General features: G+C 38.4%; 1 protein-coding gene across 1 annotated transcript in view; it reads right to left on the bottom strand.

The window, feature by feature from the left end:
* Window positions 1-720: 720 nt before the first annotated feature.
* stil (STIL centriolar assembly protein) overlaps window positions 721-19,517 on the bottom strand; it is a 58,387-nt gene continuing 39,590 nt past the window's right edge. The window contains exons 11-17 of the mRNA XM_072273778.1: window positions 18,809-18,923; window positions 16,972-18,024; window positions 14,619-14,796; window positions 9,356-9,587; window positions 7,981-8,170; window positions 6,681-6,925; window positions 721-2,545 (exon numbers count right to left, since the gene is read on the bottom strand). Coding sequence (XP_072129879.1) covers window positions 1,771-2,545; window positions 6,681-6,925; window positions 7,981-8,170; window positions 9,356-9,587; window positions 14,619-14,796; window positions 16,972-18,024; window positions 18,809-18,923 — 2,788 coding nt within the window. The 3' untranslated portion in view covers window positions 721-1,770. The remainder of the gene's footprint in view (window positions 2,546-6,680; window positions 6,926-7,980; window positions 8,171-9,355; window positions 9,588-14,618; window positions 14,797-16,971; window positions 18,025-18,808; window positions 18,924-19,517) is intronic.

The raw sequence follows: 19,517 nt of genomic DNA, 5'->3' as shown, positions 1-19,517 counted from the left end.
CCCCTCTGCATCCTCTGTGTGTTTTCCTCCAGATTTCAACAGGGGTGTCCACCGCTCTACTCGCTAAACCGGCTGGCATAAGCTCAATCAGCTGGTCCCTGGAATACACAATGCTACCATGCTTCTGTCCCGCTAATGAGACGTGTCGGAATGTAACTACTTCCAGCACTAAAAACCCAAATAAAACTCTCTCTACCAGCATGTTAGAGGGGGTGCAGCTTCGACGTGTTACTGTGCAAAAAAAAAATACAAAAAATAACGCAAGTTAAAAAGTAAGAAGAAAAAAAGTAAGAATACTGGTCGGAACGGCTGTAACAGGCCGCATGCATGACCGGCACATGAGCACTATGAAACAATATTGGAAACAATGTTGTTCTCCTAACATCTGCTTTAAGAAATTCACTTCCGTCAGTGGCTAAACTGTTTTGTATTATGAATTAATTTTGAAATTATGAGTAATCATCTTTGGTTTAATTCTGTTTGCTGAGCATGAATTGCTGAAATCAAATCGAATAACAAAGTGTTGGAGGAATTCAACATGTCAAGCAGCATCTTCAGGACTTCAAACACTTTTCTGTTAAAATAGTAGCTTCAGCTAAACTGAATAGATCACTAAAAGGCATCTTTTGAACTAGTCAAGAATCAGTACACAATTCAACTACAAAAATGTACTGAATGTCAATAAATTCAAAATAGACAAACTATGTAGAAATTGTGCTAGTGTTTTATTTATAAACTGTTCACAAAAGTCCAATGATTGAATAATCAAACAAAAAAACTGTGCAAAAGCCAAAGATTAAATGGCATTAATGGCAAGATGACAAAAAACAATATCACATTTCAAAAGGAAACACTGGTAAACATTCGTAAAGAAAAAAGACAATATACTCAATTCATGTAAACTTAATCTTCAAGACTTCAGCAAAAAGAACACAACTCAAAAGCAGATATTTCTTAGGAGATTGGACAGCTGAGACAAGCACAATTTCCTCATTGCACCAATATCATTTTTATAAGCTTGCTACAATTTTTATACTTACCCTGCCCCATGCTCAAAGCGAACTTTCATCCCTCCTAACTGATGAAATCCTTTCCCTTGCTGAACATTGCTTAAATATTAGACTGCACTTTTAGACTTCACACTATGTTGGAATTTCCAGATTATGAGTGTTTCAAAATTAATCATTAAAGCACTCATCGAATGAAATGAAGTAAAAATTTACCAGCCTTCATTAAATTCTGGAAGCATTCAGCTCAAAAAGATAAATCTTTGTATGTTTCTAATAGACGGAAAGATGATAAATATAAATGTGAACATAGGTGGGCTATTAGCATTGTGTGATTAATAGCATAGACCAAGCAGGTGAACTCGATTCTAAACATGAGCTACCAGCATTTTGACTGCTGTAGCTGATGACTTGAAGGGCAAAGCCAGTACTAAGGTAAACATTTTTGTCTCTACAGTTATCTTATAATTGTAATTTCAAGACAGTCATATCACACTTTCTGCCAATGAGGAAAATTGCAAAATTCAGTATAAAAAATTCAGTATAAAACTTTATACAACTGGTACGGAATTCATTAAGAACCAACGATCTGCTGCAGCCTTGAACCAAATGATGATAATTTAAATTGATCGACATGGTAATACTTTACATTATTCAAGTTGAACTGATGTAAAAAAATGGCACTGTGTACCAAATAGCTGTACTGTATATAATTTCGATATTACCAATGCTTCTAGATCAAGGTCATGAATCATCCTGATTGTTAAAACAGTTTGGGTAGCTGTCGGAGCCTATTTACATCCAGAATGTTACCTATTGCATTACTGCTTTCCACCACTTTTTTCCTTTCCGGAGCGTTTGGTACTAATTTTTTAGAAAACTGTTGAATTTCATTTTCTTTGTCAGAGTGTTCATTGCAAGCAATTTCTTCGGTAACTTGCTTAATTTTAGGTTTTGATTTTTTTAGAATTTGATGAGCATCTTGACTCCAGGTATTCATATTCTGTGGTACTGAGGAAACAACTTCATTAGTAATGTTTCTTAAAATAATTTCTTCCATCTTGGAGTGAGATTCAGAGGCACAGTAGTCTTTAATTTTCCTTTGGCTTTCAACCACTTTTTCATTTCTTGCTTCTCCAAAGGAAAGACTTGCTGAATCAGTTTTTGTGGCCTGAAAGGTGGTGTCTGGCAATTCTTCATCATCACTGCTATGGTTATCCTCCACCAGTCCATATCTCTTCATGTATTTGCGTGTGGCAAAGGACATATTGCTGGGGGAAATCAAGCTTAGACCTACCATGCTTCTGTCCGTGTTTAATTCGGGTAGACCATTTAGGGATGTGGATTCACCATTATCATTCACCCTGTTGAGAGACATCTGGGACAGCTGAGCATCATTCAGGTACTTGAGAGCTATAGCATTGGCCTCCATGCTAAGGTCAACTCCACTGGTTCCAAATCCACTTGTGCCAATGTTGACAAATGACATGTAGTTCAGCCTTGGAATAACTGCTTCTGGGCTTATGCAAGCCAGTGTGCTTCAGAAAAATGAAACAATGTTGTTACTTATCAGGGAAAGGTTATTACTTCTTATTTGGCAAAATTCTTTGCTACATTGCCCCGTACACTAACAAATATTATTGGCAAATTTGGGCAGAAGTAGTCCTAGGTCATTGTTTAAATATATGAAATGCAGCATAGAACCCTTGTAAAATCTGGAACTGCATTTCAGAATAGTACCAAGGCAATAGGCTACAATATCACAAGTTAATTCCATGCAAAAAAAGTTTCAATCCCTAATAAATATAATCAAAGTCATAAAATTCTTCAAGATCACTATGTAAGCAAAATCTATTTTGCACTAATATAATATGTATTTTCCAGAAAAAAAATCCTTTGTTTTTAATTATCTAAAGAAAGAAATGGACTAAACCTTTGATATGTAACACTCCCAGAAGATTAGGCTGAATTATGAACAAATATTGAACACACAGGTAACCCAAATTAGAAAACTGCCAAATAATCTAAAAATCAATAAGGTATACATTCCTAAATTACAGGTTACAAAACATTTGCTTACAACCAGGAAAATTTCTAAGCACCATATTCTTGGATTATTTACTGGAACTCAATTATTAACAACAGTGGAGTTTGGTGGTGGATGGAGGTGGGGTGGGGGGGGGGGCAGGAGATGTAATTTCCAATGGTGGAAGAATACTTAATAAACAAGACCATGATGATTTTTGAAAAAACTATTAGTCCCAGGATTTCAATTCTATAACCTTAAACTGAGGCTTTGTAAGGCATTAGTTTGATCGCACTTAGAGGATTGTGAGCAGTTTTGGGCTCCTTTATCTAAGAAAGAATATGCTGGCATTGCAGGGTCCAGATGTGGCTCACAAAAATGTTCCCAGGAATGAAAGGGTTAAGTATGAGGGGTGTTTGATAGTTCGGTGCCTGTACTCACTAGACTTTAGAAGAATGTGGAGGGATCTCATTTAAACCTATCGAACCAAAATAGAGTGAATGTGAAGAGGATGTTTCCAAGAATGGGGCAGTCTAGGACCAAAGGGCACAGCCTCAGAATACAAGGACATCCCTTTAAAACAGAGATGAGGAGGAACTTCTTTAGCCAGAGAGTAGTGAATCTGTTAAATTCATTGGTATATGCAGCTATGGAGTGCAAGTTATTAGGCATATTTAAAGCAGAGTCCTAGAGTCAGAACACTACAGCACAGAAACAGGCCCTACGGCTAATCCAGTCCATGCCGAACTATTAATCTGCCTAGTCCCATTGAACCACACCTAGACCATAACCCTTCATACCTTCTCATCCATGTACTGATCCAAATTTCTCTTAAATGTTGAAATGAACCCGCATCCACCTCTTCTGAGTGAAGAAATTCTCCCTCATGTTCTCCTTAAACATTTCATCTTTCACTCAATCCATGACCTCTTGTTCTAATCTCACTCAACCTCAGTAGAGAAGCCTGCTTTGCATTTACTCTATCTATACCCCTCATAATTTCGTATACCTCTATCAAATCTCACCTCAGTCTTCCATGTTCCGAGGAATAAAGTCCTTACCTATTCAACCTTTCTCTACAACTCAGGTTCTCAAGTCCCAGCAACATCCTAGTAAATTTTCTCTGAACTCATTCAATTTTATTGACACGCTTCCTGTAGGTACTGTAGATGACCAAAACTGCACACAATATTCCAAATTAGGCCTCACCAACATCTTATACAATTTCAATACAACATCCCATCTCCTGGACTCAGTATTTTGATCGATGAAGGCCAATGTGCCAAAAGCTTTCTTTACAGCCTTTCCTACCTGTGATGCCACTCTCAAGGAATTATCAATATTCCCCAGATCCCTCTGTTCTACTGCACTCTTCAGTGCCGTACCGCTCACTGTGCAAGTCCTACCTCTGGTCTGTCCTCCTGAAGTGCAACACGTCACATTTGTCTGCCATTTTTCAGCCAGTTTAAGGATTCTGCTGCAAACTTTGATGGTCTTCCTCTGACCACTAAACCTCCAGTCTTGGTGTCATTCGCAAATTTGCTGATCCGGTTCACCATATTATCACTCAGATCATTGACAGAGATGACAAACAACAACAAACCCAGAACCAATCCCTGCAACACACCACTAGTCACAGACCTCTGATCAGAGAGCCAACCATCTACTACCACTCTCTGGCTTCTTCCATAAAGCCAATGAATAATCCACTTTACTATCCCATCTTGAATGCCCAGTCACTGAACTTTCTTGACCAACCTCGCATGTGGGTCTTTGTCAAAGACCTCGCTAAAGTCCATGTAGACAACCGCCTTGCCTTCATCAACTTTCCTTGTAACATCCTCAAAAAATACAGGTTGGTTAGACACAACCTACCACACATAAAGCCATCGACTATCTCTAATCAGTCCCTATCAATTTAGATATCAGATCCCCAAGAAACTTTCCAATAACGTACTGCTGATGGCAGCTTCACTGGACAATAAATTTCCTGGCCTATTTTTAAACAATGGAACAACATCAATTATCCTCCAATCCTCTAACACCTCACTGTGCCCAAGAACATTTTAAATATCTGTGCTAGGATCCCTCCAATTTCTGAACTAGCCTCCCACAGGGTCTGAGGTAATAACTTTTCAGGTCCTGGGGATTTATCCACCCTGAAACAGCAAACACCTCCTCCTCTGTAATCTGTATACGGACAATGACCTCGCTAAAGGAATTGCCTCACATCTTATGTCTGTCTCCTGAGTAAATACAGATGCAAAAAAAATCTATTCAAGATCTCCCCCAACTCTTTTAATACTCCCTGATCTTTAAGAACACTAATTTTGTCCCTTGCTATTCCTCTAGAAGTCCTTGGGGCTTGCCTTCACTTTGTCTGTTAGAGCAACCCCATGTCCCATGCCTTCTTTTAGCCCTCCTGATTTCCATCTTGAACGTTCTCTTGCATTTCTTATATTCCTCACATATCTCATTTGCTCCTTCCTGCCTATACCTGCTAGACACTGCCTCATTTTTTTTTTTTAAAACTAGGGCCTTGATCTCTCTCAAAAACCAAGGTTCACTAAACCTGTTATCCTTGCCTTTCATTCTGACAGGAACATACAAACTCTGTACTCTCAATATTTTACTTCTGAAGGCCTCCCGCTTACCGAGTACACCTTTGCCAGAAACCAACATGTTCCAATCCACACTTGCCATATCCTTTCCGATACCATCAAGATTGGGTTTATTCAATTTAGAATCTCAACCCAAGGATCAGACCTAATCCTTTTCTATAATTATAAGACCATAAGATATAGGAGCAGATAAGGCCATTTTGCCCAACGAGTCTGCTCTGCCATTTTAGCACAGCTAAATATTCCATCTCAGCCCTGATCTCTTGCCTTCTCCCCGTATCCCTTCATGCCTTATTTTGTTGAAGCTCAACATTTCTTCAGTTTTTCATGGTTCAACTCTGGAACAGTGTTGAGTACTTATCAGACATGTAAGAAATAACACAACCTGACCACCACATTCAGCTTGACTGAAATTCTGCTTTGACCTTGTAATGATTACTTCCTCAACCACAGCAATATGACTTCTGCAGCAACTAACATTAAACTAATAACATCTCTCAGTGCCACAACTACCAGTAGGACATGCAGCAGTATTATGGTAATACAGCCAAAAAGCATCTCTTGAACTGAACACAATTCTCCTTTATCATCGTACTCTAAACTGTGGAATCACTCAGCCTACACTGCCCAGTTCATCAAGGCATCACTCAGCTGCTATCTACTCAATACACTGAGATATATGATAAATGCAGATCCACTGCAACTCTGATGTCAGAAAGAAAATTAAGATTATTAATATATTTTTAAAAGATTCTAATGCATTACTTATAGACAAGTTGGGGTTAAGAGATTTATCTGCAAATCTGTTGTTTTCTTCTATCAGTCTCATGGTGAAAAGTGGCTTATAAAGGGAATTTCAGTAGACAATTATAATCAATAAGTATTGGTGCTATTGAATATACCCTTAATTGACAAACATGCAGCATTCTACCTTGGAAGGATGGCATTATTTACAAAAAATGACTTATTTTAAGACCTTTAGGTTCAGATACAGATTTCTTCATTATCACAATTAATTTCCAATACCTTGCATTTTCAACTTTGCTTTTGGTCTTGATCACATTGGAAGATTCAGGATTGATTTTCACTCCCATCCTCTTCAGCTGCTTCAAGGTGGCATTCAGGACGTTATTTTCACCTGCCTGACTGTTTTGGAGGTGCTTCTTCCTTCTGTCAGTATTCGGTGGAGGGGACACTAATCTGGCATCTTTGTTTTGTGTTTCCTGACTTTCCTTTGAATTACAGGATTCTATGAGTTGGTTGACCTGGCCCTTTTAGAAAAAGTAAGCAATTGTTTAAATAACTATTCATTGTCTTTTAAATTGTTACAAACTGCATACACATCTTAGTGGTAATTTCAACATATTGCTTTATATCTGTGTATACCTTTGAATAATTCTAACCCAAATATGTGCAGCTCCAATGACATTCCGTTAGACCTTGTGCAAGTTAAAGCAGCCTGCTTAACTAATATCCCACCTCCCACCTGAGCACTATTTACAAAATACACTCCAATAAGTAAAAGATTCTACAACAGCATCTTTCAAATCTTCAGCTTCCATCACAATTCAAGAGCAGCAGATACAGAACATAAAAACATTACTTCCACCAAGTCACATACTTTCCATATTTGGAATTGCATTCTTTATTACGTAGCTTCAGCATTGCTGGGTACAAGTCCTTACTGAACAATAGTGGCAAGCCTTCAGCCAGAAGAGTTCAACAGTCCTGAACACAATCAACCTAACAACTTCTGAGTGCAGAGAATGCCAAGAGAGGACTTGCCAAGTGTCAAAAAAACATCTACATCATTCAGGATTTTATGAGTGAATAAGATGCAAGGTGATTGGTGAAAGAACCAAAGGTAGTAAGAGAGAAATCTTCTCTGACAGTGCAACAAATGATAATAGTTTTTAAGTTCCTTGCCCAATAAGTCAGTTAAAATAATAAATAGTAAATCTTCAAAGGGTATTTGTCCCATTTTTGGAAGGAAGTGCTGTCAGGGTAATGGGAGAAACCAACAGAACTTAACTGAACTGTTCAAAACAATGAACACAACACGATGAGCTAATCTCTGTATCAAACCAGAAAGTAACTGAAAATAAGCATGGACTTAATTAGCTTCATAGTTGGTTACCCGTTAAAGACATATTTTCTTGGCTGGCTCATTCAAAGTACTTAACAGAGTACTAGTCACCTGGGTGCACGGCAGTTACAAACAAGCTAAATTTTAGCAAGATTAACACTTCAAAAATATAAACCAGGGAAATATCCATACATTCCTTTAAGAAGAAATGCAGCTAGTAAAATCTAACTGAACACTCACCATTAAATTCTGGTAAAATTTCTGCTCAGTTAGCAGTTCTGTGGTATGTTCCTCAATTTCTTTTTTAGCAATGTTACACGATACATCAGGTTGATTAGTTTTCAAATGCATACTTGCACTCTCCCCAAGCACTGGGCTCTGAAATCTCATACGATGATCCCAGCAATTTTTTGTACTGTCAGTTGAACAGCTGAAAAGTCAACAAATGAAAGTTTTCAGACATCATACAAGTTTAGTTACATGCAATCTAGCAATTAGCAAGATGATCTCCAAAATGTAGTAAAAGTATTAATACAAATAATATGGATGAGTTCAAAATAAAATCATAAATGGAAACTGTAAACATCAATTGGAAACCGTAGCCATCATAAAACTGACAGGCTAGAGATCAGAGGCAAATATGAAAAAGTCTTCTCGTAAAAATATTTTTACAGTATACAAAATCTACCATAGACCATGTTGAAATTTCAATTAAAAATTCATAGTCATTTTGCAATGTCCCAAAGTTAGTGCAACTGAATTTTTGCATACCTCTTGTCTGCTAGTGCACCCCATACTGAAGTTCAAATAACCACAAGTTTTGGGCAGTCATAATGATGATATTACTATTCAGTTTTCGCAAAAAATGTGTAACAACAGGGTTGTTTGTGGAAAGATTATCAGAATAGTACAGTACTGTGCAAAAGTCTTAAAGAGATCTACACCTCCTTCTTGTTTTAATGGTTTTTCTATTTTGTCATTTATTACACTATTTTCATTCCTGACTACACATTTCTGAACGTTGAAATTATGCGTAATTAATCACACACAACAGCAAATTCAGAATTCACAACAAAAAATTGATGCATGTTATGGAAATGTTTAAAATTAAACTCCTCTCAGGCTTCCAGCCAGGTACAGGTATCAATTTTTACCGATGTTTTGATGACAAACTCTGCCATCTTTATCATGAACATGGCAGAGTTTATCATCAACAAGTTAGTTAAAATCAATACCTGTACCCAGTTGGAAGCCAGGGAAGAGTTTATTTGTCATATACACTGGGAAAGCAATAGATCCTTTTCCATGTTTAAAATGGTTTACTTTCCTAGTTCCCAACAAAAGCACTGATAGAAATTTACAGCAGAGACAAACTAGAAAAAAAAATTCACTATACTTTCCCAAAAACTATACACATTGCTTTTCTTCGAAAAAACACTTCAGGTTAACCTTTGGTAAATCTGTATAACTAGGACTGAGATCAAATATGATTTTTCATTTAAATTTTAATCACACTCGGCCTGTATCCATGTTTAATTATTAACTTACAGAAATATGAATTATTAATTATAGAACTACAAATTACTGTGTTATTAAGACTTTATTATAATCTTACTTCTGAGCATCAGTAGCTTGATCAGAAGTATTTATTGCAACCTGACTGTCCTCCACAAAGCTGTGAATATCCACTCCATTCAGTGAAGAGGCAATGCTGGCGTGGCTGGTATCCTTGGTTGTAATAGAGGCAGTCATTTCTTCATTGGATGATTCAGAGTCATTCAGCTTAAGGCTGGAGAGTGATTGGTTCTCATCTTGCTTCTCAGGTGGACTCCAGAACAAACTGGCACCTAGTATTGAATTTGCAATAAATTCAATACAATACAAAGAAACAGCAATGTAGTGAAACAAACAATCAGCTGGAGGAATTCAGCATTTGTGGTGAGGGTGAGAAATGCAGAGGAACTACTGACATTTTGGGTCACAACACTAATTCCAAGGTATGTCAGTGTTAATGCAGTTCCACTTTCATGAGGTATGTAACTGGTAACACAGCACCATTAAACCTCAAGTGAACTACCAGGACAAGCAGGTTTATGAGAGGACATCTCAAAGCTTCAGTGTGACATTAACTAATGTCACACACTCTCAGAATGACAAGAGTTAAGTTGATGCTCTCAAAGCCAAAATACATGAAAGGGCACATAATGGAAACCCCATTATAGTAAGTTAAATCATTAAGTCTGGTTTTTAAAGGAATGCAGTTTGTTAAAGGACATGGAATATGCAAGGGTCCTCAACTCCAGACATTAACTGAAAGTTGTATGCAAAGAACTGGAATTACTTTTCATAGGAAGATAAGATGGAAAATTGAGGATGAGGAAGGGGGTCTTTTAACATTAAGAAACTTCACTCATACTTTGTGTACAAAATATTTAGTTATACTGAGATCGTTAATAATTTGCTCGTACTTTTTTGTTCATAAGGTAACAGCTAAGTTTCAATAAAGGTTCATTTTTATCTAAAATTGTAAAATACCAATCTAACATTATTGAATCTTATCCTTATTGAAATTAGCTGTGATACATACAGCCATTAAACAGAAAGCACATTCAGAAAGCAGAAGTGCAAAGGGATTTGGGAGTACTCATGTAGGATGTTCTGAAGGTTAACTTGCAGCTTGAGTCGGTGGTGAGGAGGGCAACTGCAATGTTAGCATTCATTGTAAGAATATAAAAACAAGGATGGTGCAGAGAATGAAAGGGTTAACATAACAAGAGCATTTGATGGCTCTGGGCCTGTACTCACTGGAATTTAGAAGAATGGGGTGGGGGGGGGAATTCATTAAAACCTATTGAAAGAGTGGATGTGGAGAGGATGTTTCCTATAGTGGGGAAGTCTAGGACTAGAGAGCACAGGCTCAGAATAGAAGCATGTCTCTATAGAACAGAGATGAGGAGGAATTTTTTTAGCCAGGTGGTGGCAAATCTGTGGAATTCATTGATACAGATGGCTAAGATGGACAAGTCATTGGCTATATTTAAAGTGGAGGATGATAGGGATAATAAATCAGCCAAAATGGAATGGTGGAGACGACTCGATGAATCAAATGGCCTAATACTGATCCTGTGCACCATGGTCTTATTACTTACTTTTCAAACCTGTTACGCTCCATGTCATGTCTCAGTAAATGCCTAGAGAGACATCCTGGCCTATCAACTTGTTCATCATGACCCTTACTTTTGATAAAACCTCCTAAACCTCGTTTCCGTCATCTGCAAATCTGAAACTTTAGTATGAAAGCACCTAGAACCATATGCATTCTAGTGAAGCAATCTGGAAACAGCATTTACTGGAACACTACATTTATGTACTTTTATTACAGCGGGAGACAGAAAATGTGTGCCAAAAGGGCAATGTTACAATAGTCATGAGGGATTTTAATATACAGATAGATTGGGAGTATCAGGTTGATCCTGGATCCCAAGAGTGCAAATTTCTAGAATGCCAACAGATGGCTTTTTAGAACAGCTTGTGATTGAGCTCACTAGGAGATCAGCTATTCTGGATTGGGTATTGTGTGATGAACCAGAATTAATTAAAGAGCTTAATGTAAAAGAACCCTTAGGGACAAGTGGTCATAATATGATTAAATTCACCCTGAAATTTGAGGAGGAGAAGCTAAAATCAGATGTATCAGTATACAGTGGAGAAAAGGGAATTATAGAGGCATGAAAGAGGAGTTGACCAGAACTGATTGGAAAAGAACACAGGCAAGGGTGATGGTAGAACAGCAACGACTGGAATTTCTAAAAGCAATTCAGACTAATGGATATATGCATCCCAAAGAGGAAGTAGTATTCTAAGGGCAAAATTACACAACTGTGGCTAACAAGAGAAGTCAAACCCAACAAATAGCCCAAAGAGAGGGCATATAATAGGGCAAAAATTAGTGGAAAGTTCAAAGATTGGGAAGCTTTTAATAATCAACAGAAGACAAATAAAAAAGAGTCATTGATAAAGAAAAGATGGAATACAAAAGATGATATCAAAAGTTTCTTCAGAGACATAAAGTGCAAAAGTGAGGCAAGAGTAGATATTGGACCGTTGGAAAACGATGCTGGAGAGGTAGTAATGGGGGACAAGAATGAACTGAATAAGTATTTTGCATCAGCCTTCACTTTAGAGGACACTAGTGGTATGGAGGAAGTTCTAGAGTTTTAAGGGTCAGAAGTGCGTGAAGTTACCATTCATATGGGAACTGGAAGGTCTGAAGGTAGATTAAGTCACCTGGACCCACAACTTCAGGGTTCTGAAAGAGGTGGCTGAAGACACTATGGAGGCATTAGGAATGATCTTTCATGAATCACTAGATTCTGGAATAGTTCTGGAAGACTGGAAAATTGCAAATCTGACAAATTAGTTGGAATTCTTTGAAGAAATAACAAGCTGGATAGACAAAGGAGAATCGGTTGATGTCATGTACTTGGACTTTCAGAAGGTCTTTGACAAGGTGCCGCACATGACGGTGCTTAACAAGTTGAGAGCCTATGGTATTACAGGAAAGATACTAGCATGGATAAAGCAGTGGTTGATAGGAAAGAGGCAAAGAGTGGGAATAAAGGGAGCCTTTTCTGGTTGGCTGTCAGTGACTAGTGGTGTTCCACAGGAGTCTGTGTTGGGACCAATTCTTTTTATGTTGTATGTCAATGATCTGGATGACAGAATTGATAGCTTTGCTGCAAGGTTGTGGACAAAGCAAAGATAGGTGGAGGGGCAGGTAGTTTTGAAGGAGCAGAGAGGCTACAGAAGGATGTAGAGAAATTAGGAGAATGAACAAAGAAGTGGCAGATGGAATACCATGAAGGAAGTGTATGGTCTTGCACTTTGGTAGAAGAAATAAAAAGGGAAGACTATTTTCTAAATGGAGAGAAAATTCAAAAATTTGAGGCGCAAAGGGACTTGAGAGTCCTTGCACAGGATCCCTAAAGGTTAACTTACAGGTTGAGTCTGTGGTGAGGAAGGCATATGCGCTGTTAGTATTCATTTCAAGAGGACAAGAATATAAAAGCAAGGACGTAATGTTGAGGCTTTATAAAAAACTGATGAAGCCTCACTTGTAGTATTGCGATCAGTTTTGGGCCTCTTATCTTAGAAAGGATGTGCCTGTGGCAATGAATTCTACAGATTCACCTCTCACCAGCTAAAGAAATCCTTCCTCATCTCCATTCCCTCTATCCTGAGGCTGTGTTGTCTGGTTGTCTCTCCCACGATAGGAAATATCCTCTCCGCATCCAAACTGTCAAGGCTTTTCACCATTCGCTGAGGTCACCCCTCATTCTTCTGGATTCCAGTGAATACAGGCCCATAGCCATCAAAATCTCCTCATAATTTTTGTTAACCTTCTTTGAACCCTCTCCAGAGGCAACGTGAAATATGTATAGGCCAAGAAAGCAGAGCGAAGTGTAACAAATCACTTTGGGCACAGAGCTCGCGTGTGGCAGGGAGAAGCGAATGATCAGGAATGGATTTGGCAATCTGTGTGTAGACTCATAAGGGTGAAACTGAAAAAGGATCAGGAAGGGCAATATTCCAGCAGACAATGTAGGATGAACCAGAAGAAAAAATGGACAGAATGAAGGGGCAACTAACCAAGGAATACACTGCAGTAATAAAAAGTAAGGCGAAACTGAGGGCAGAGTGATTGGTAGTGCACCTCAAAATATGATAGTGTGGCTACAGCAGGGCAAAACTCAAGTAAGGAAGGAAACCAATGATTTAGGAGGGGACTGAGTAAAGTGGGTGCAGACTTGGCAGGACGAATTAGAAGTGGTCCTGACAGGATATCAGAGCACACCAGGCATTGGGGGAAGTAGGAGTGCAAGTGGATCTGAAAAGGGAGCGAGGAGGACTGAGCACAGGTGGACCTGTAAGGGCTAGTTTTTCTGCTGTAGGAAGTTATGTTATATTTAAAAATGGGATTGATGTAAGATTAGTGTAAAATGGGAGGTGGATGGCTGGTGTGGGCTAGGTATGCTGAAGGACTTGTTTCTGTATTGTATCATTATAACTTTATGACGATGCACTTTACTATAGTTCTGTGATCTGAAGAATATCTATAAATATTGACAAATATTTTGTTTAAAAAAAGGTACATTCAGCAAGCCAAAAAAGTCAGCTTAGACACAATTTGCAAAGCAAAAGAGAATATTTTCACTTAAAAATCCAAGATCAACTGGTAACTGGTGAACACGAACTCCACCGCTGCCACCCCCCCCCCGCCCCCCAGGCCAAAGGTGTCAAATGCTTGGTCCCTATCTATGGCTTTCTGAAGTAGTTATCTCCATTACCAGGAAAATGTATTAATTTTCAAAGAATTTTGACAGGAGTGTTTTCTCTGAGGGAGATACAGCACAGAAAAAGGCTTTGACTAATCAAGTCCATGCATTGAACATTAACCACACAACTTACTGCATGAATGGACTCTAAATTTTAAATTCCAAAACAAAAAAAGTTCAGAAAAAAAAAGCATTAAAAAAAAATTCTGATGGCATATACCAGCAGTCCCCAGCCTTTTGTACACCGCGGACCGGTTTAATATTTGTGGACCAACCGACGGGGGGGTGGGGGGGGGTTCAAGTTCAACAGTGCATGACAGGGAATGAGGAAAGGTACAGCTGACTCATATCGTTCCATATCGCCAAATCATATAGTTTCCGCGCGGCCCAATAGCACATGCTCGCGGGCCGGTGGTTGGGGACCACTGGCATATACTACAACCCCAAATTAGGTACTGTAGTAAATATCCAATTATCTGCAAAACATTTATTGCACAAAATAAAAGTAGTACTAAAGTATTTTGGATATGCAATGTTGCTCACCTGTGCTCACTGCAATGCTAACACTTTTCTTCATTTGAATTGCAGGAGATGTCTGGGTTTCCATTGCAATAAATCCCAGTTTTCTTTCTGACTGCAATGCTGGATCAGCATTCTTTGAAAGGCAATGGGTCATAGGGGTTGATGCTTCACAATGCTGTGTATCCAAAAGCTGTTGTATCTGCATGTAGCAAACAAACATTAAAATGCAAATAACCTATTAGGTCTTCCTAAAATCTCAAACAAATATAATTTTTAAAAAACCTGCAATTGTTGCACAATAAATAAAAGAAAATAAATACTGGAAATGGCAGGTCAAGCATTGACTGTCTAAAGAGAAACCAAAATTGATGTTTACACTGATTGGTGTTTGCCTGAATTGAGAAAGAGAAAAACAAGTTACTTTTCAATTCCAGAGGAGGGTTGTTGTAACATGGCTAAAACAAAGGGAATATGCTGATAGGGCAGGGCCAGGGTTGCCATGGGGTTAAGCTGTTACTGAACTTATTTGGTTGATATTTTAATAAGGGTAAAAAGAAAGGGATAACATCATCAATAGGATGTAACAGTTGTAAAATGCAGAGCTGTGGGAAGTGTTAATCTTGTTAGGCCACTGTAGTGGGTAACGAAAAACAGTGATGCCCTGCAACAAAACTGGTCAGTTCTCAAACAAAAACAGCTATCATGCGACCTTAAATTATTGATTTTGATATAGAGGCCAGAAAGCTGCAACATGTCCATTTGAAAGAGAGGGTTCCATCCCTCAGAGTTGTACTGGGTCTCATTAGAAATATAGAAACACGAGAAAATCTGCAGTTGCTGGAAATCCGAGTAACACACACAAAATGCTGGAGGAACTCAGTAGGCCAGGCAGCAACTATGGAAAAAAGTACAGTCGACGTTTTGGGCCGAAACTCTTCCGTAGGACGGGTCAGAAATATACGAGGGGTGATTGATGTTTGTGGCCCATGGTAGAAGGTGTCAATTTTAGAAAACCTAGCACATTTATTTTTCCTACATTTACACACACAGTCCAGCGGTCGTGGAGCATACTGATCCCTTCTTTGTCGAAGTCAGCGTCTTGGACCTCCAGAAAGTGGTCCACAGCAGGGGTGATTGATAAGTCCGTAGCCTAAAGTAGGCGATGAGGAGAAACTTCAAACTTTCTGCATTTTCATTCAAACAGTTGAACTGCATGTGCATGTAACGAGAGCTGTATAACTAATTTCTTTCTACCTTAGGCCACGAACTTATCAATCACCCCTGTGGACCACTTCTACAAAGGAGGGATCCGTATGCTCCACGACCGCTGGACTAAGTGTAGGAGGGGACTATGTTGAAAAATAAATGTGCTAGGTTTTCTAAAATTGACTCCTTCTACCATAGGCCACGAACTTATCAATCACCCCTCCTATAGGAGGCTAAACAAGTAGGTCAGAGATGGAGTGGAATGGAGCTCAAGGCCACGCCTACAGTCTTATCACCTACTTTTCTTTCCCCACCCTCTCAACCCTTAAAAACACTAATTGGTTAGAAATCTGGAAAGCGTGTAATATCCAGCAAGAGCTCAAATTTCTTCAGATTGTCCCAATGCCTTTTGCCCTGGTCAGTTGAGTGCTTTTTGAACTATGGTACCATTTAATAGTAGGGATACAAATCAACCAATTTACATATAGCGAGACTCTACACAAAAAAGTCCTTTTATCCATTTAACTAAATTTAGTTAGGAGATAACATTGTACATTAGAACTGTCTCACTCTTTGGATGGTGATATATCTTTTATCATTTTGGTGCTGACCAATAAGACTTGACAATTGACAGAAGGATAAACATCTGTGGTGTTATTCTCATTTTTACATTGGTGCTGGAAAGATTGTGAACCCTGTAGAATTTTCTCTATTTCTGCATAAATATTACTTAAGATGTGATCAGATCCTAAAACTAGATAAAGAGAACCTAATTAAATAAGTAACATAAAAAGCCTTATACTTGTTCATTTATTGATTGAGAAAAATGATCTGCCAACTCGTGTTTCTCCCCCTATGCTTTTATTCTGATTTCTGCCCACTTCTTTTCCATTCCAGATGGTAGGTCTCAGCCTTGAAGCATGGACTGTTCATTTCCTTAACTGCTGAGATTCCCCAGCATTTTGTGTGTGTTACTTCAGCTACATCCATATCCAATCGTAATGACAGACTTAGGGAACTAACTCCTACTATTTTCTGATATTGTTATATTCTTAATATAACTTCTTGCCCATAATGCACACAACTCACAAGAACTGCTGTTATAGTATGCTAGGGAAAAGGAAAATAAAGAATATTAAAAAAAAAGGAAATTTTAGGAATGGCTTACTTGGGCCTGAAGGAGTTTTAGCTGCTTATCCTGTTCTACAAGAATCTTGTAGGCATCAAAAGGCAATCCCATTGTTACACCTTCCTCTCGGTCACTGTCTGGTCTGTTCAGAGGAACATGCGAACCTGTAGAAGGTCCTAAACACATTTTGCACCAATTTGATGGTGATGTGTGGGAGGCTCCAGGTGATTTTACCAAACTACTGTTTGGAGGTGACGTGCTTCCTGCTTGTCCAGGTGAACACTGCTTCAGTGGACTGGTGTTCAAATACAGACCACTACAATGAGAAATTGGCAAATATCCTAGTGCTTGTTGGCATGTTGCAGTGCTGCAGTCATGACAGGTAGGCGAGTGGACACCTTTGGAACCAAATGTTGAACAGGATCCTTGCCAATTAGTATTCAATGAAGATCCACAGCAGGGTCCATGGTGCTGGCAACAATTACAGTATCTAGGTGGATATGCTGTGTGAAAATGTGCTGGATGTCCCAGTAATTGCATTTCAGACGAAAGAGGTGGGAAATTAGGAGTGTGCTGATGCGAATGCTTGCTTGATTTGTTGGAAGATGATGATAGTCCTTGTGGCTGTTTTGTGTTGGATATGGATTGCTGGCCTCCAGCAGAAACTCCTCCTTGACCTACAACAATGTTTTTCCTTGAATCAACTACTTCAGCAGGAACCCCCATTTCAGGCTGGTCTATGGAAGTATCAGGTGAAGACCCATTTATTGAAGACGAAGATGACCCTGAACTCTCCCTCACAAAATTACTCCCCTTTCGAGGCTTCAATACAGTTTTTCCTTTATAGGACTTGAGCAATGGTGCAGGTTCATGTGAAATAGTCACATTTTGTTTCAAAGTAGGAGATACATCTTGAGATGGCAGTGCAAGCTGTCCATTTTCAGAATGCTGTTTCATTGAGTTAAAGGTTCCAGATGTGTCACAGGTTTGGAGAGTCTGTTGCTTTAGTCTTCTTGGAGCATTTTTTGAGTCTACAAAACTTCCATCAAATACAAGTGATAGCTCAGGTACAGAAGGATAAATTCTTGGAAACTAAGGCAAGAAAGGAAAAATACATTAGTAATTTGAAGGTGTACTTGAAGTTGAGATATTCCACTCAGAAAGAGAATTCGAAGATGGAAATTAATCTTATATTCCTTATAATTTAACAGAATATGCAAGGTTAAATCATATAATGCCAGATTAAAAAAAAACACAAGTTAAATTGTACAGCACTACATTGCATCATGGTCTGCTTTACAAAGGATCAGTACTGGGAATTGGGGACAAACACAGGTGAATATTTTTCAAATTACAGGAATGGACTAACATCAAATATTCCTGTGCAATTATGCCTTGTGTGCACAATTTTAATTATTGGTTAGTTCTTCAACCAGTTGAAGAACATGGGGGTTAACATTTTGCAAAAGTATATTGTATTTTAAAATCTGTAATTGCAAACTAGAATTACCAATGTCCTTGAAAGGAACAAATCAGAGAAAGGAGAATAGTCCCAGTAATACTGAATTATGCTGGCAAGTTAGACTTGAGACAACACATGGACAATGGAGCCCAACTGTTTGTCTAAGAAACTAAAAGAATCTTGACATATCTTTGCTCATTTATGAAGAGAAAGGTAAAGATGAGTTGTGTACCACTTATACCACTGCTTGAAACATGTGTTTATTAGTGCATCCACATGCATTTTTATCTTTTAATGTTGGATTAATTAAATGTGATTAAATTCTCCCACACTGTATTTAAAATAATCCATGCAATGAATATTAATATGCACTATAGTACTTAAGTGCTTCTCCTTAAAATACAGTAACCAAACCTTTTGTCCAACTGGATGTGGACTTGGTGTTGGTCTTGGAGAAAGGTCCTCTTCCTCTACACCACAGTCATTGTCTCCAATAGCTACCTTGTTTGCAAATAATCCACAGTTAATTCTGAAACAGAATTAAAAATTAAATGAACCAATTATACGTAACAATGGAGGTATCTACTTAACTAGGGATATACATCAAGCACAACCTATTAACTAATTCATTACAGAATTAGACAGTACTGAAATGGACATTTTTGGTCCCTCTTGTCCATGCCAACAGTGATGGCTATCGACACTATTCACATTAGGACCCTTAATCCCTCTACATCTTAGCCTAAGCACCTGTCCAAATGCCCTTTGAACATTATAATTTAGTCATACAATTCTAATGTTTTAAAATGACAGTTCATAAAATTATGTTCAAATCCCATTTTAGTTGATGACAAGCATATTTTAACTATAGAGAACTTAGGACCAATTCTACTGTAATAATATACCTTAGTGGGAGCTTTCCAACTAATATTTTTTATGAACTTTGCTAAAACTTTTCTTCATTCAAGTTTAAATGCAGGAGGCTTGACAGACAAGGTTGATGAACTCAGGGTATGGATTGGATCTGCAGACTAGGATATTATAACCATAACAGAAACATGGCTTAGGAAGGGCAATACAGGCAGCTCAATGTTCCAGGGCTCAGATGCTACAGGCATGACAG

The sequence above is a fragment of the Mobula birostris genome, chromosome 12, assembly GCF_030028105.1.
Source record: "Mobula birostris isolate sMobBir1 chromosome 12, sMobBir1.hap1, whole genome shotgun sequence".
NCBI classification, from domain to species: domain Eukaryota; kingdom Metazoa; phylum Chordata; class Chondrichthyes; order Myliobatiformes; family Myliobatidae; genus Mobula; species Mobula birostris.
The sequence above is the reverse complement of the archived record's forward strand: the minus strand, read 5'-3'. Positions and strand labels throughout refer to the sequence as shown.